The sequence below is a fragment of the Lycorma delicatula genome, chromosome 3 (genome assembly GCF_047948215.1).
Source record: "Lycorma delicatula isolate Av1 chromosome 3, ASM4794821v1, whole genome shotgun sequence".
Taxonomy (NCBI): Eukaryota; Metazoa; Arthropoda; class Insecta; order Hemiptera; family Fulgoridae; genus Lycorma; species Lycorma delicatula.
In genome coordinates this window covers 116,974,386-116,993,453 of record NC_134457.1, presented here as the reverse complement: position 1 = coordinate 116,993,453, position 19,068 = coordinate 116,974,386, and the positions used below count along the sequence as shown (strand labels likewise).

General features: G+C 27.7%; 1 protein-coding gene across 4 annotated transcripts; it reads left to right on the top strand.

The window, feature by feature from the left end:
* The first annotated feature begins 6,668 nt into the window (after nucleotides 1-6,668).
* LOC142320966 (UPF0235 protein HY04AAS1_1378-like) lies at nucleotides 6,669-15,408 on the top strand. 4 transcript variants are annotated; one of them, XM_075358956.1, is made up of 5 exons: nucleotides 6,669-6,775; nucleotides 10,007-10,075; nucleotides 11,782-11,890; nucleotides 12,807-12,934; nucleotides 15,202-15,408. In XM_075358956.1, exons 1-5 carry the CDS (start codon nucleotides 6,773-6,775, stop codon nucleotides 15,313-15,315), a joined length of 423 nt encoding a protein of 140 aa, XP_075215071.1. In that variant the 5' UTR covers nucleotides 6,669-6,772; the 3' UTR covers nucleotides 15,316-15,408. The 4 variants fall into 4 exon arrangements, with proteins under 4 accessions (XP_075215071.1, XP_075215070.1, XP_075215073.1 ...); XM_075358955.1 differs by having other exon boundaries at nucleotides 6,669-6,826; XM_075358957.1 differs by lacking the exon at nucleotides 6,669-6,775 and adding an exon at nucleotides 6,837-7,165.
* The last annotated feature ends 3,660 nt before the right edge of the window (nucleotides 15,409-19,068 follow it).

The window sequence follows — 19,068 nt, the reverse complement described above, 5'->3', positions numbered from 1 at the left end:
TCAAAAATAACAACTGTGAAGGTACAAAATACAGCAAAACTTACTGATAACTATGTATATCATCAATTTGTTACTTACTATGTAATTGCTCTACCTCCACCAAAAATACCAGAGATTAATACAGATCCATTGTACTAAAAATCACTGTGAATTTCTTATTTATTTTCAATTAAAAGAAAATGTCAGCTAAATTCCTCTTCTATTCATTAAAGAACCTAACTGAATCCTAAGGTAAATTTTTAAGTACCTATCAAATCAAACAATCTACTGTTGTTGATACCTTAGACTCTGCCAGTTTTGCTGAGATGATAAGTACACAGCTGGCAGATAAATTAGTTTGATGTCAACAATTCTGTCATTAGATTAACTAAATAGTGCCAAAAAGTTATGATAAAATAAGTAATTCTTGCCACCCCATTTTTATGAAAAATATATTGATTAAAAACTTATTTTTGTTTGTTATTTTAGACAAAGTGAATAATTAAATTTAGATATAATTCGAAAGTAATTAAAAGAATAAGGTACAAATGGTTACAAATAGGTTATTCCAAAGCACTTGAGAAGTCCAAGTATGTTAAATTTTAGAAAAACAAAAAATTAACTTCAGATAAAATTCCCATTTACCACAGTTCTTATAATCAATAAAGTCATTCATGGCCTTATTGTAGCATGAAAAATGTGAAAATTTTAGCTTATAAAATGTAAACATTTATGATTTAGTTAGGACAACAGGAGTTTTGATGAAACATTGACAGTTTTATGAGTTTTAAAGACATAAAATAATCATTGACTAAAAGAAAATACAAAAAATTTGCCAATTAACACCTTTTAATGGAGTAAATATTAAAATACAAAACTAAATATTTTAACCAACCATAATTTATAAATATATAATATTTTTAAATATGAAGTCAATTTTAGTTTTCTTGATTTCTTCTTTTTTTCACAAAACTTGTTACTGGCTTGATCATTCATTCTGTTATAGTGCTTAAAGAAATTTTTATCACACATATTCATTTATTTCCATCAATTTTCTCCAAAATTTTTTTGGTCCAATTTTATGTCATCTGGTTTTATTGATACTTCCATTTAGGTAACTCGTTATTGCAACTTTTCCCCAAGATAGATTACAAATGGATAGGGTATGAAAGACAGCTAATGCAATTTCATTAGGATTTTTACTAAACTCATGTTCCATTCATGAAAAACAAAAAACATTTTCAAGATCTTTGAGTTTGGGAAAATTTTTTTAACAATCAGATTATAATGTAGATTTGGCTCATTTTGTTGCACCAATCATAGAATGTATAAGCTGCAATTTATATGCGTGTTTTTCAGTTATAGTTTTTTTATTTACCACTAGGGAGAGTTGAATGCTTATTTTTTTTCATTTAAGTCAATGCATCAAGAAAATGGACTGGCAACTGATAACCCAAATCATAAATTACATTCAATGTTTAAAATTTTATAAAAAAAAAAGATGATTAATCTGGAGGTTATTAATTAGTAATTTGATAGTACATTTTTAATAATATTGCATTAGTGAAATCATAAGGCATATATTGGCAAGTTCATTTGTTTCTATAATGATGACTTTAAATAAAATATTTCACAGAAGCGTCTTTGTTTCCTTAAATACATAAATCTTTTGTATTTGAACTCCTCCTTTGGTTTCTTTCTAAGATTTACACTGATCTAAAGCAATTTTCTTTTGCATGTATCTACACTGATTATTCAATACATGTATTAAATTAATATATATTAAACATACCTGCAGAGCAAAGGTTTTTGTCCTGCTAACTCTAATAAAATACTCAATAACAAATTTTAGGCCATTCCTGAATTACTTTTCTTTCCTTTCCCGTATGGTTTTCTTACATCCGTATATATTGTAAAACAAATTGGTCTTGTTCTAAGAATACGAATTCATATGGAAATCTCAAATAACACACATTTGCTTACATCAGAAAGTTTGGTCATTATGGTTGCATGTTGAATATTTTAGTGGCTCATGAGGCGTTTGTCTGAAAAATCACAATATAAAATGAAAAAAAACTGAATTTTTTACTTCATAATTATTATGAAGAAAAGAGTATAACGAATATTCAAAATGAATAAAAAAACATTTTCTGGAGCGACAGCAAGAGACGAAAACTGGTTAATAATATTTTTTATTAGGGTAATTTATTGTGTTGATTTCATGCAAAACTACACTTGAAGATTTGTGTTGTATTCTGAGTTTAAAAGATAACATTTAAGTAGAACTTATTTTTACGTCAAATTAGCATAAACTGTTAATATAGTTTCAGTTAGCATATTATTTTAACTTGATAAACGTAAGTGCAACATTAAAAAAATAAAAACGGGTTATGTACTGTAGTATTCCACAAATATTATACTCCAATGAAACATGAAAATACATTAATTATTTACAATAAAAATCATAAGTTGGAACTACTACTCATTAAATATTTATCTAGATTTTTTTCAGTTTTTTCTTAACTAATTCATCTGGATCTTAATTTTTTTCGTCTTTGGCCGTTTGTTAACTCTTTTACTTTATTTTCAAAATTATTTAAACAAGAAATAAATTCAACTTTTCGGTAGCACACGCTCAGTCAAAAAGAGTAACTCTGTATTTTTGGATATGCCTTTTCTTTTTCCTAATTAGCTTCCGAGAATTACCGTTCAGGTATTGCTTCAGAGGATGAGAGTATGACATGTATGAGTGTAAATGAAGTAGTCTTGTGCAGTCTCAATCCACGGGGTTGGTCTAGTGTTGAACGCATCTTCGCAAATCAGCTGATTTCGAAGTCGAGAGTTCTGAGGTTCAAATCAAGTAAAGTCAGTTACTTTCGACCTGAGACTGTACAAGATTATACTTCATTTACACTCGGACATATCATCCTCTAAAGTAGTTCCTTACGTGTTTCCGTAGGCTAAACAGAAAAAGAAAGAAAAAAAAAGTCTTGTACAGTTTCAGTTCGACCATTTCTGAGATGTGTGGTTAATTGAAACGCCAACCACCATAGAACACCGTATTTACGATCTAATATTCAAATCCGTAAAAAAGTAACTATTTACCTTTACTAGGATTTGGACGCTGTTACTCTCGATTTCTAAATCAGCTGATTTGGGAAGACGCGTTCACCACTAGACCTACCCGTTGGGCTTTTGGATATACCTGGTTCTTTGTAACCAAACGTGATCAAAATAGGAGGAGTTGAGTGGATGGGTTTGTAAGATGAATTATGGAATAACGTGAGGCAAACACAAGTAGTTTTAGAAAGAACGCGTATAATAAGCATAGATTTACGAAGGTCGTTCAATAATAATTAGAGACAATAATAGAATACACTGAAATTGTCTGTTGTTCAAGCTGACAACCCTGACAAAGGAAAATAGCTGTTAAAAAGAATTTCCATTGTTTTAACCTTTCATTTATTTCAAAATAAAGGCTCCGCTAGAAACGTTCATCGTGGAAGAACAGCGTGCTATAAGATTTTTATTTTCTGAAGAGGTAAGATCGATCCAGATTCAATCTGGAATGTTAAAACAGATTGGTAAATGTGTTTTATCCGTATAAATTCGTATAAAAAGATTGAATAGTTTAAACTAAGTTAAAGAAGTGTCATCGATTTTCATCATAGCGGAAGACCGGTAGAAGTTTCGAGTGACGCTTTACGAGTATAAAATCGCATTAATTATCTTATTTGCAAGGTTATACGCGTGGAAATTTGTATTCCCACTTACATTCCATTATCCATGATAAAACGAATTGCTTCAAAATATGTTCAAGGTAGGGTCTGAGGCAATCGTCTCAAAATCACGGAAATTAAACAACGGTTTTTAGCGGAAGGTTTTAATCGCATAATAACTTACAATGAAACGTATATAAAACATTGATTATTATTTATTCGAATGATTAATTTAGTTTATTGTAAACATGTTTTTGCATTAACAAAAAAAGTATAGTATTTTGCATTAACTTTTTGACTATTTTCTATTTCATTATTTGCTTTAATTAATAAAGTTTTATAAATAAAAAAATCATGTCTACACACAACAGACAATTTTAAGTAGCTCTGCAAAGAGGAAATATATAATTACAATTATTCATCATTTTAACCTGGAATCCAAAGTGAGAATAGGCTATAGAATGGAGACATCCGAATTTGCCCGACAGGAAACAATTCAAAACCTACAAGTCCGTCGGAAAAGTGATGGTAACGATGTTTTGGGACTGCAAAGTACCACTTTGCGATTATTTGGAAGAACAAGTACAACAATAGTGAATACTATTGTGATGCTAGATGATAAAGTAAACCCTCAATAAGAGGAAAGTCCCGATTTTTTCTTGAAAAACGTAATTTTTCTGCATGATAATGCCCGTCCCTTACCACTCAAAAGAGATAGGAAGCTTCTCAAAATTTGAGTCAGGAGAGGTTGCTATATTCACCTTACAACCCCGATCTCATCATATTTTTGTTTGTATGGACCTCTCAAATAGTTTTAATGTGGCACTCGTGAGCTGGTCAAAAGTGGTTCAAACACCAAGGTGAACAATTTTTTAATATTGGAATAAGAAGCTCAAAGAAAGGTGAATAAAGTTCCTAAATGTAACTGGAGGTTACGTTGAAAAGAAACGCTAATTTCAGTATCACTGAATAAATCTTTTTTTTTTTACTGCCATTATCTGCTTAATTATGAACAACCTATGTGCAACGGGAGTGGAAGCCAATTTTATAATGAAGTAAGAAAGTTCAAGACGCTGAAAATGGATATGAAAAAATGGACTATTTCTTGGTTTGGAGTGTGTTTTGGAATAGTCTGGCTCAAATTTAACATAATTCAGTTAACTACCACATAGAATTTCATTTTTTTTTATAAGTATATTGATTATTGTTTATTGGAATGATTAAATTAGTTTGCTGTAAACATGTTTTTATACAGACAAAAAAATAAAACCTTTTGATTATTTTCTATTTCCTTATTTGCTTTAATAAATAAAGTTTTATAAATAAATAAAAAAATCATGTCTAGGTACTTACGTATTAACGCCACCGCAGTTACAGCTTTATTTAAAAACAAAGTAGTCAATCGTATTTCGGTGCAAAATGAACAGTCTCTTTATTAATTATAATAAATGGTTATTTACATTTATGTATTTTATAAATATAATTTAACCAAACTTAACCTATGCTCGCTTCGCTCGCTAACCTTGACTAATTAACAACGTAATTTTTTGAGTATTTATTTAATAAATTCAGTAATTATTGCAATTATTTATTATTTAAATAATCAAAACACTCCTGTTAATTAGTCAAGGTTAGCGAGCGAAGCAAGCGTAGGTTAAGTTTGGTTAAATTATATTTATAATATAAATAACCATGTATTAAAATTAATAAAGAGACTGTTTTGAATCTATGTTAAACTCTATATCGGCCCATTTTCCACCGAAATCCGATTAACTACTTTGTTTTTAAATAAAGCTGTAGCTGCGGTGGCGTTAATACGTAAGTACCCATGTCTACACACAACAGACAATCTTAAGTAGCTAAAGTAGTTCTGCAAAGAAAGTATATAATTACAGATATTTGTACATTAAATTACTTATACATTATTTGTTAAGTTAGAAACAAGTAATATTTATGAAAATTTAATCATTAAAAGTAATCCATTAAATAGAAAGCGGTCAAAAACATTCTTTTGTTGTCTATGAAAAAAACATTTTAAGGTATGTCAATAACTAAACTTATAAAATAAATTTGAAATACAATAGAAAAAACATGATGTTATTAGTGTATTCAGATGCAATATTCAAAACCGTCCATCAGGAAAAATTACAAAAAAAAATAATTTTTGTTATTCAACAATAACAATAAAATTATATGCGAAATTGCATGATTTCATGAGGGAGAAAGTGATCAGGCCAGAGAGTCTGAAAAATATTCTGAGTCTTTTTCTAAATATTTGTGCCATACATTTGTAAACATAATCTAGAAGCACATTTGATGAGTCTGTTGAATTATTTTTACTATAAAACAAAAAAATACTTTAGTATTAAATTTTTAAGGAAAAATTTGTTTTTTCTATAATCAAATTTTGTCATACTGATCTGTGAATACGACAACAAAAATCTCTGTATTACTTGTGAAGACTATTACTCTACCAACTTCTGTTGCAGAATGATAGGATGTGTCTTTCACCTGGAAGGTTCCAGGGTCAAATCCTGCCAGGCATAGGATTTTTTGTACTTTGCAAATTAGCATACTTCATTTTTTTAAGAATTTATGTCAGAAAGGAAATCTGGCTGTAAAAATGTTTTGTCAAATCCCTCCTGTCTAATACCAAAAAATATGGCATTAAAAGAAAAAAAAAGTATGTAGAGGATACTATAATAAGTTTCCGGAACATTTTTTCTTTTTTATGTCAATTATCTTCATTTAGTTAACAATAAACAGAGATTCTACTTCTAACATTAGTTTCATATTAATTCCAAATTTAAAAAAAAATTTTGAAATAAAAAGAATAGGAATAATGACTGCACTTGAATATTTTTATCAGTAGATGCTAATAAATTACCAAACCATATAGTACAGGACTGGATGTAAAAATTTAATATTTATTATATAATTCATACTAAATTCTTATCAGTGAGTAGATGCTATCATCAAAAGGAAAAATATAATAGTTATTTCTTATATAGAATATCAGATAAAAACATTGAACAATATGTTTTATCTTCACTGTGAATGATATTAGTCATATTATGGTAAACAAAATACATTCAACTACTTTATTTACTTTATTTATTATAATTGAGGTATAGTAGAGTAGTATATTATGATAATACCATATTTAATAACAAGTATTGAATTGTGAGTATACATCTCACAATTAAAAAATTGCTGTGTAATAAATAGTGTAAAAAAAGTAATAAAATAGCTGTAAGAGACAAAAAATAACTATAATTAACATTAAATAATCAACAAAAGGAAACAGTTCTGACATAGTAAATTTGATCATAAATATTTCAGTCGTCCATCTAATGTATTCTAAATATATAGTATTTTATTTCAATAAAAAAATCTCTACTTAGCATTAGCAAAGTAAAAGTTGTTATGACATTGCCAAAGGCTAACAATCAACAAAGCTATAAGTGGTATGTAATCTAATATATCTATGGACATAATGTTGTCACCTCTTACCTAGTTTTAAGCTTTGTATGCCAGCGTTTATACTGTTTCAAAAGTAATAAACAATGATTTGATTGAAGCATAATATATTACCACTAATAATAAAAGTTAGCTGACTACTTGGAATGTCAGATCAATGACTACCCTACATTATATTTTTCTTTTTGCTTCAAAGGATAATTGCCAACTTTTTTTCAAAACTGTTAATAATATTTTATGTTTTACTTTTTGGCGTCTAAACCTAGAAAGATGATTAAAAAAGAAGTAACTTGAATCTTTATTAGGAGTGAATTTATGCCTACATTAAGTTAATACATATTTTTAGAGTTTTATTCATTAAAGATTATTTTATTCATATTTGGGGCACAATATGTACAACAATCTCTTCTGTAATAAAAATTGTTTTCAACTTTACCTAAAATTGTTTAATTGAAAATAAAGGAAATAATATACAATAAAATAATAAATAAATAATAATAAATAATTTTATAATAAAATAATAAATATCAAAGGACAATAGTCTACTTAAATTCAAAATAAATTTTGAGTTGGTTTTAATAAAATAAATTTTATACATTTTGAGCAGGTTTATTTTGGTTTCAAAATAAATTTTTAAATTTCAGACTGAACAGCAGCATGATGAAATGTAATACATTTTAAAATTATTAAATTTAAATGAATTTTTTTTAAAATAAGGAAATTTTTCTGCCGAAGGATCTTTCAGTGCTAATTAGCACCATTTTCTCAGTTGAGTTCCTGCTAATTCAGCTGTTCTCTCTTTAAAAGATTAGGAAACACCATAAATATGGAATCAAACAATCTAATCAATTGATGCTATGGTTGTTCAAAAACAATTCATCAGACTAAAAATATTAAAGCAACATAATAAGTAAACAGATACAATCTAGATAATATATATTTATACATATCATCCTCATTCATTCCCTTAAGTAATACCTTACGGTGGTTTTGCAGGCTAAACAGAAAAAGAAAAAGATATATACAAGTATATATTATTTGATTTGATAATTAAGGGATTTCCTAACTTTTTTAAAAAAACAGGTACCAGTAACAGCAATGCTACAGATAATTCTATTGAAGATGAGGCTTTTAATTATCTCTGAAAGATACTTTGGAAGAAAAGATTCTAGAATTTTAAAATTGAGTCTTTTAATATTTTTATAATTTTAATGTCTCAGTGCATTAAAATGCACAAATATCATGGCAAAATTATTTTGCAAGTATTTTTTACATATATGCACAAATACATAAGTTAAACAACCAAGTGATATTTATAAAAAATAAAAATAAAATAAAATAATAATTGAATTATATTTAAAGTATTCGAATTTAGTACATAACAAAAAGTAGGCCAGTTGGTAACCTTTCTTTGATGAAAAATCATTCTGTATGTACCATAAAATTGCTAACATCCTATAAAATTTGTATGAGATCATGAATAGAATTTCATAGATATAATAATAAATTATAATTCGGTAAAAATAGAGAAAGTAAGTGTATTTGATTTTAATGATCAAAGTAATGTGCTAATGACAAATACTAAAAATACAGGTACAAGGATTAGTCAAGAATTATCTACACTTTTCATTCTATAATTTATTTACGCAAAGGTAGGGGTTCAACATGTACATCATTTTTCTACATAGTCAGCTCCCTTGCCAATGCACTTGGCTCAGCAGTCCACAAGCTAGCATATTCTTTCCAAGAAGAAAGTTTTCTGTTGGTCATGACACCACTTTTGCACTGCCTCCTGTATGTCTAAGTCTGTGGAAAATCGAGACCTCATAAAGCATCCTTGAGCCGCCCAAACAGATGAAAGTTGGAAGGAGCAAGATCTGGGCTGTCGGGAGTGTGTTCCAGTACCTCAAAATTCAACTTGTTGATGGTTTGAATGATGTGGCAAATCATGTGTAGGCAGGCATTTTCATGCAACAACACTTACCTCGACAGTATACTTTTCAGAAGCTGAGCTTGTCATGGATGATTTGATGAGCAGAACCATGAATGAAAAAAATCTGAAAGAAGATGCTACCTCATTGATGGTAACTTGACTATTTGTCGGAACCATCTCTCCAATTTGCTGAATCTTGTCGTTGGTGATGGAGATTGACACGTTCTGCTTCCTTTCTTGTGTGTTCCATTTGTCTGGCCAATTTTAAACTTCTTGATCCATTAAAAAACACTTTTATGTGATAAAGCACTGTCCTGTATTGTGATAAAAGTCTACAGTGAATTTCAGCCCTTTCACACTCTTTGGCCAGAGAAATCAGATCACTACTTGTTCTTCCTTGATCCAAACTGCTAGTAGAGTGGACATGTTTACACTGTAGTAGCTGGAAGTCTAATGATGTGATTGGGATCAAATTTTGGACATGTGACCACAATTGTACCAACTCTAAGCACACATGTGCAGAAGGCAGTATGACAACCTTGAAGGTATGTTATGGCAAAAGTGTAGATAATTTTTTACTCACCCTTATATTTCAGAAAAGATTTGCTTCAGTTGCCACCACCAAGGAATTAACATAAATAATAAACATTCTTGAAATATGATCTTGTAGATAACTATTTTTACACGTTTGATTTTGATAAAAAAATAAATAACTGTAGCCTAATGTTCAGAAATTATTTCACCTGTAGCCTTAGTGACATTTCTTTTAAATATTTTTTTTTAGATATATCTTTTCTTTAGCCTGTGCTTTAAGAAAATAGTCTTAAAATAATTAATCTTAAAAACTATCTGATAAGTGTATTTTTTTAAATATAGATTTAATTTTTATTTACAGATGTCCAATAATTTGAAGTTTGGATCAAATTTAAATCTAACTGGATGGTGGGATTATGGAGATGAACCTGTAAAACATCATCAGTACTTTTATTTTTTTCATATACAATGCACATTATCATTATTTTGTATAATACACATGTTTAAAAAGTTATACATTCTATATTTGTTTTGTTAACAGTAATGTATATCAAATTTGAACCACTTGGTGGTTATTAACAATAATTAGCATATATTACCGTTATTAACAATATTAAGCTAGCTCTATGTATTTAGTTAAGATAAGACATTTCAGAAAGTAACCAGAACATATAGAATAATAAAATTTTTTTTAATGCGGAAATACATGGACAATATCTCAAAAAACCATTACGTCTAAATATCTCTCTTTGTCTAGTCTTTCAGAAAGAACATAGTCGTACTTCTTAAGAAACTTTTTTAAGCAAAAAAAGCAAATTATGTTGGTACTATACACATATTGTGGCAGTAGTAAAGATATGCCAATATCTTTAACTTGACTTCCCATTTTTATTTTTATTTGCCAGACTAGAATAATTTTTATTCTTACTCCACATATTCAACAATCCTTTCTTCCTTCTTCAAATTTTTATAATGATTCTTCAAGTAAGCTGCATCCTTTTAATCCATAATTATATGCAAAACATTAGTTTTTAGAACAAATTACATAATCCAAATTAACATTTAAGTGAATATTATATTACTAATGACCCTGTAGAACCATCATTGACACAAATAAATCTCATGCTAGAACAAATATGACTAAATCAAGCTCTTTAGACAGTAGTAAAAAGATTGTAAAACAAATTTCAGTGTCTTCAAATTAAAAAGTAATTGTAATCATTAATTATAGCTCTAGGTTATTTCAATCCCATCCAGACTAACCAACATTCAGATTCAATGATTTTCAGCATTACTGGTGAATTTATAATAATAGTCCTAGTGAGCCAGGCATGGGATATTTATGAACATGGTTGTCCCATTTTTCACTACATCTCATTTCTAATATTTGGTGTTATCAATGATCACTCAAGTATGACAAACAGAAAAACACATTTGTTTTCACAAATTACCAGTAAACTAGGATATCCAGTTTCCAAGTACAGTATTTGGTGTGTAATCTTAACAACCTTTTTGATATTATATTGAAATGGGTGTATCAGATTAAATTAAGTTTTCACTTTGCAATAGTTCATCCTCTTAATGCATGTTTACAGTAAATTTAAATTTTTTTATTCAAAACTATGAAAATTTTCAAAATAAAGTTTAATTTAGATAAAATTAATGTATCACTATTTAAGACTAACAGTATTTAGCACAGATAAAATCTGTATTTTTTTCATTCAAAATTTTCTGTTAGTGGTTTTTAAAATTTCTAATTTTATAAGGCACAGCATTTTTATATGCTACAAAATCATTCATCTCTTCCTCTGAAGCAATACCTAATGGTGGTCCCGGGGGTTAAACACAAAAAAAATGTTATAAGTCTTAAATTGTACTAAATGATGAATAATTAAAATTGGAGTAGAACTGTTTTATAAAATTATCATTTAAATCTTAGCAATAGCAATATGAGACAAACATATAAATTAATAATTTTTATATTATAAATTAACGTAGTTCAAGTAAAGTATGTATGTAAAATTATATCATGCTTAATACTGCTTTGTTGCATATATTAAGCAATATAATTTATTTTTTTCAGTTTATAGTGGAAAAAAAATTGTTAATTTATTTATAAAATCTTTTTATATTTAGAAAACAAGCTCAAAGAAAGATGACAGTGATGTAGTGACTAGTGATGCAAGAAAAAATATCTATATAAAAGTCAAGATTAAACCAAATGCAACTATCAGCAAAATAAAAGGTAATATAATTGCTAACAATGGTACAAAAGTAATTATTCTTATGTTTAGAACATTATGAGCACCTGTTAACAATATTTTGTAACTATCCCTGATTTTTTCTTAGTAAGAAAGTAAAGTTAAGTTTGTTTAGAGCTGAGGTGGTCAGATCATTAGGAAAATTTTGCTGCTAAATCCTACTTAATTTCACAATAAATAAATATTTTTTTTTTATGCTGAAACAAGATTAGCAATAGATAACCTCGCTTCATATATTATAGATAAAAATGAAGTATCCTTATTAATTGGTTTCTTTTATTAAAGAGTACACACATATATACATAACTTTCTTTGATATCAAATTTATCTGAGAACTTACAACAATGTCAAATTTCATAAAAGATTTTAATTTCTAATTGGATTCAGTTCTTGAATCCAGTCCAATTTTTTTACCAAAGATTTATATCTTGAGTTAGAGATTCAGTACTTACTTGAATGTCCTTACCAAATGGTATTATGAACCTTTTTTATATTTCATATTAAGTTATGAGTGATATTTTAAAGCATAAAATTGAGATAATCATACTTATTGAATTATTTTTTTAAATAATTTAAATTAGTACACAAATTAATTACACAATTTAAATTTATTGCGCTCACATTATTCTAGAACTACAAACTTAAATTTTTTAATTCTGTTAAAACAAAATATTGGGATTGCTCTACACCAGAAAAACAAATTTGTTTATAAAGAACTAGTAATCACTAAACTAAATAATTTTTTTCATATTGAAATGAAATCACAAAATGTAATTGTGACTACTTTTATTTTTATGTGCGTATTACAAATTTTTTAAATAAAAATATAACACAATAGAGAACACACACACACAAATGTATAATAAAATATCTAACAAGTTTATTCATAATTTTTTTTAGATGTTCTAGTTGATGCAGTTAAAATGGAACTTGCAGTACCAGATACTGGAGATAACGCAAATAATGAAGTAATAAGATATATAGCAGAGGTTTTAAGAGTTGAAGATGAAAAATTTACAGTTGCAGCGGTAATGTAGATTCTTTTTTGTAGATAAAAAATATGAGTCATTTAGTATTATTACTTATATTATTAAGAGGTGCATTTTTTTATTATTTTGGGACTCTTATATTTGCCTTAAAAAATATAAGGCAAATTACAATTTGACTATTGTAATTTTCCATTGACTGGATGTCTATTCTTGAGACATTGCTGATAACTCTCCAAGATTAATGTTAATCTGGAAAGCAATCTATTATCAGGTACAGTTCTTTTAATTATTTTTAATTTAGAACCTGTAATATTACATAATAGCTGATTAGTAATGATGCTAACCACATTTGCAGAATAGGCTAAGAATACTACATTAAATTTTAATTTATGTATGTACATTAAGTATTATACCACAATGGTTGTAGGCAACCTGGCATCAATCATCCACCAGTCATTCCTGAAAACAAAATAACCATTCTAAAGAAAAGAATCTATATGCAGGATTATTAGTGAATGTGAGACGCTAAGTGCCATAAAACAGTAAAAAAAAGTAACATTTATAGACAAACATAAGTGATTAAACTTTTTTTTTTAAATAAAAATTAAAAAATTACCCATTTTCTAAATAAATAGTTGTTTGTCCCACCCAAGAAGATTCCTCTGAAGCAGCTAACATTAAGTAGAATTTTCATCAATGATATTTACAAGTAGTGCTGTTGTTAATGAAACAACATCTATTCTGAAGTGGTTAGGAAATCATGATACTATGTGGTGAAATAGTTTACATACTATATACGTAACAATACATATGTTGTGTGTTAATTTAATTATTATTTAACCAAACTACATGAATTTGTATACAAACTATTGGTTTAAGCAACTTGTGTTTGTGGTTTTTGAGGTCTATAATTTATAAACAGTAAACATCTTTGTACACATGTCAACTTATTGAGGTGATCAAAGGTAGATTCAATCATTTCATCTACTTCTTGTATATTGTGTTCTTTATAAGATGAATATGCATCCAATTTAGTAAATTATATTAAATTAAAATTAGTTTTAATTTTTTGTACTCATTACTTGAATTTCATATAATTATGGATTAATGGAATTTGCAACTGAGTATCATAGCAGAATAATAAATTATTATCAATAATAATAATACTGAATTTTATTTTTGATAATTATGATGTATGTGTGTGTGTGTGTGTGTGTGTGTGTGTGTGTGTGTGTGTGTGTGTGTGTGTGTGTGTGTGTGTGTGTGTGTGTGTGTGTGTGTGTGTGTGTGTGTGTGTGTGTGAGTAGGTAAGACAAAACTACTTATTGTGTATATCTTTACAAAATGTGTGTAAGGAATTCTAGGTTTTATTATTGTAGAGCAAGGGATGACCACAGTGTAAATTAGTTATTTATGCAATATATAGCAATTTCATTAAATATCTTCTCATATTTGCGAAAATTACCAAATAACTTATTAACAAACAATCTTGTTACATTCTTCAGCAAATGACACTTTTTGTTACCTACAATTTTGAAAGTAATGCTTTATTTGCTGGATCAGTAGATTATTTATTAGAAAATAAGATAATACGATAACATTTTTCCTATTATTAAAAGTAAGCAGTAGTTTTCATCAAAAGATTACAAACTGTTATTAAAAGTAAGATTATATATTCTTCATAATGACAAGGGTTGATTGATCAGAAGAAATTTTGTGACAGTTTCTTTTGATTAAACATTTTTTTATTTTTTATAATTTTAGATAACTATTCACTGTTACAGTCCAGTGATATCTCCAACAGGGTTAAAAAAAAATTTTAAACAGTGGTTACAGTTTGGTAACAGTGGTTATAGGTTACATTTATATAACCTATGCAGCTGAGAATCTGGTATGAAGACACAATGAAGAATGAGCCTCTTTCAATACAGATGAGTTTTTGGAGATGATGCTGCAGAGAAACACTGACAGACATAATAAGAAAAACAATGAAGTTAGAATCTGATAGGATCAAGAATAAATAGCTCCAATGGTATAGCTGTTTAAGAAGGTTAAGTCCCAGTAGATTATCTAACGAAGTATAAGAGTGGATATCAGTGGAAAGGTAAAAGGGAGGAAGATCCACAACATCTTAGCAGCAGTTGTGTTAGCTGTAATGAAGAGAAGAAGCACTGTCTCACTGATGACAATGCCAAAGGTGGCCTTTGTTGTTGTGTATCTATATGTTATTGTACTTAAGAAATTATGATATCATCATAAATCTTACATATTATAATATTTTTTCATTACTTCTTATTATTTTTCAGGGTTATGATTCAACTTTAAAAATATTTAATTTGTCAGAATCTGGTCTGAATCCAGCGGAAGTTGCATTTATGTTGACTGAAAAACGTGATTTGACTTATATTAATGAAAACTAAAACTATGAATATACTACCAATAATAATAATAATGATTTATGTTAATCTTTTTAAAAAATAATATTTTACATAAGAAAAGTATTCATTGTTAAAAATCAGTAAAATTTAAATTATATTAAAAAATATTTTTATTATATAAAATTCTCCTTTTTGAGCGATATCCATTTATCAAGTATTGATGTTCTTATGGCAATTTTTATTTTTAATTATCATTGTTTTAACAATGCTGGGAATTCTTTAAAATGAATTTCTACAAACAGCAATCTTCCTTGCAATATATGATGTAAAGGTATGTATGTCATTTCTTACTATTTGGCCCAAATACTTTAACTTTTTTAATATAATATTCATGATCCCAGGGTGTTAAAAATTTGATACAAAAGTAATCCATCCTCAGTAATAATCATTGTCCTGCTAGAGTTAAAATTAAACTGTGCACATCATTAATCTCTGCCATCAAAAGCACATCATCCACATAATACTTAGTGTTGATAAATAGCCAACAATGGCTATTTATATCATCAATGATTTCTCTGAATAACTGTTATGAATACCTTTATACAAGCAAGTTCTGGACAAAATACAATCCTGTTGCACAGCTTGAAGAATCTTCACTTCTTCATTGAGATTTGCTACTCTTACCATTACTGTCAACCTCAAATATAAATTGGCAATTATTTGAATATCAATTTCTTATGCTTGGTTTCCATTGATATGATCAAATAGAATAAAAATTAATAAATCCAACTTAAAATAACATTGTTCCGTACAGTCGTGACTTATATTTTTATTATAATCTTGACTTTATTTTGTAATATTTTAATTCTCCTGACGACAGTTTAAGAACTGAAAGATTTTATATTTTAATTGCTGGTAAGTTGGATCTATTAATTTTATATATTTTTATTTTATTTGAATATATTTTCCATTCATTACTTAAATGAAAGATATATTCATGTAATAATAAAAAAAATATATATAATGACATTTTTTTCTCATATTTTTATTTTTTGTGGTCAAATGCTTTTTTTAAAATCAATAATCATGAATAAACAGTTTTATTGATACCTCAACATCTCTGTACTACAACCTGAACTGTCAAAACAATCTCACATTCTTCATTCAATGTCAAAACCAAACTGAGTGTTTTTGATCTTATCCTCAAGTTTTCAAAAAATACTCTAAAAGTGTGCTAATCAAGTTAATAGTTTAATAATCTTAATAATTAATTGCCTTGGTTTTTCTGATAGAACATTAAATATGAATCTGAACCAACAGATAGACTCTTCCCTAGATTTTATTAAACAGGCTAAGATATTAGAACTGCTTTCCATTATCAATTTATTTTTTTTTATGGACTAAATCTACTCTTCTTATATACGTGTATCACTTTATAGATTTTATTTTTGGTGAGAACTTTCTCTACTTCTGTTATTGGAATCTGAAGTCTAGTTTAAGCAACTCTGGTCATATTTTACTAAGTACTCATTCAAAATAGCTCCTTTGTAAACTCTTTCATCTAAAGATTTTTGAAACAGCCAGTCCTTCAGAAAGCCAAAATAAGTATATAGGTAACTGCTAGCAGTGACTGAATTTATTATGTACACCAAAAGAATCATGTTTAAATTTATAAAGGCTTTATTTTGACGCAATATGTAGTTAATTTTTATTGCTTATCTATCTGAAATAATAGGAGCTTGATATCTAATTTTGATAAGCAGTTTTTAGGTTAGATCTCATTGTTGTTCTTATATTGTCTTTGCCTATCTTCAACATTTCATTTGTTTAGTATTTCAGATTACTTGATACACTAATTTTACAGCTGTTACTATAAAGAAGACCTTTATTTGAAGACCTTATGTAGATGTTCTGAATTATAAATCTGAATTTAAATTCAATCCAAAAAATAATAATTAACAAAACAAATTTTATTTTTACTACACTTCTGATGATTCTTTATCTGACTGGTGCATTTCTTTTTTCTGTGTATTTTTAATCAATTGTGTGATACATTTCTTAAAAAAACCTTTAAACCAGCCATTTTAAAGAAACTGAGTTTCATGGGCCACAGTCAATTTTTACTTCTATGAGTTTTATATAAAATAATCTATTTTGCTACCTTTGAAATAATTATGTTAGCTAAAAAGCTAACAATTATAAATCATTGGCTTTCAAAAGAATTAAAATAACATTACACAAAACTAAATTTAATGTAACTGAGTTATTTTGTTTTTATTTTATTACTTGTTTTAACAAACATTTAATACAAATAAAGAGCAATACTAAACAGTTATTAAAATAAATTAGAAACCAAGATTATCTTCCAAAAACTATTGACAATAATTTTAGTTACAATTTAACCCTAAATTGCAATTTTAATTGTTAAACAATTGTCATCAGTTGACAGTGTGGAAAAAGAGTAAATCAAAAAGTAAATGAGAAGGGAAAAGCAATAACATAAACAATATTAATTGACAACTGAAAGTGCTTATAAAACAAATACTTTTAGCTACGATTTTAGAATTAAAAGTTAAAGAAAGTAAAAATAACTGTTGTCTTTTCAGGTAATCTAAGTAGAAAGCATAAATTTAGTTTTAAAATGTTTAAACCTCCAACTTGGACTCCAAAGAAGCAGTTTGAGTAAATTATTGCTCAAACATTGCTTTGTTGATACTAACATTTTTAAACATTTAGTTTAAAAATGTCTGAATTTTTGAGTAGTCTGAATTGAAGTTTTAAATGGATTAGACATTTTAAATTTGATTTGTGCTTTCTATTGGGTTTTCCTATGACAACAATAATAATTTATGCTATTTTTTCTTATTCTAAAATCCCTGCCTAAATTTTTTTGTTTTGTAGTGTTTCATAAATACTATTTATGAAAGTAAAATATTAACCTATTAATATGAACTTGTTAATATTGTTTATAATTTTTTTTGCCATTTACTTAATTTTTTATAAGTACTATTTTTCTGTTGTGACTAATGATGATTGTTTAACAATAAAAATGGTCATCCAGATTTAGATTTTTAAGTAAAATAATTTGTAAATGGGTTTTGAAACCAAATTTTATTTTCAAAATTAAATGTCTTAATTTGGAAGATGATATGGATGAAATGATAAGTGAAGAAGTGTGGTACTCTTTCCAACTGCATTTTATGGAATTCCTAATCTTAACCATCAATCATAGTATTTAAGATGCTGGCAATTTTTTTTTTACTGTCTGAGGAGGGGAAACCTATAGGCACCATAGGGTCTCATGCCGCATAATAGTGTGGGACTCTCCCTTGTGAGCCTATCCACTAAAACATGGGATGCTGGGGCCACCTTACGGTAGTTTCACAGCACCCAAAGTGTCTTGCCCCATTGCTGGCCCCACATCTCGAACTTGTCGGAATCCTGCGGCTTTTTTTTTATGATGCTGACAGTCTGCAGTACAGAAAATAACTATTTGCTAGGGGTACTCTAGCAGTGAGTATAATTAAAAATTACATTTAAATAATCTAATTTAATGTCAGTCAGTAATTAGTATATTTTCTACTGATGTTTCATGGCTACCTGCTTACTGATCCTTTGAAATAGGTCTTAACAATGTTTGAACAGGTTGGTGTCAAATTTCAGATTGTTTTGTGACATTAAGCTAGCAAGTTGCTCTGAAATGTTTATTTTCATCATATCTTTGGATCATAAGAGTCTCTGCTGCTTTGAGACCCATATTTTGCTGTATTGCAAATTTGAGTTATCTGCAAGTGA

Coding starts and splice junctions, on each gene's coding strand:
- LOC142320966 (XM_075358955.1), top strand. CDS start 6,773: ATGGTAAACAAAATACATTCAACTACTTTATTTACTTTATTTATTATA. Junction 11,891..12,806: donor AACTATCAGCAAAATAAAAG/GTAATATAATTG, acceptor AATTTTTTTTAG/ATGTTCTAGTTGATGCAGTT. Junction 12,935..15,201: donor AAAAATTTACAGTTGCAGCG/GTAATGTAGATT, acceptor ATTATTTTTCAG/GGTTATGATTCAACTTTAAA.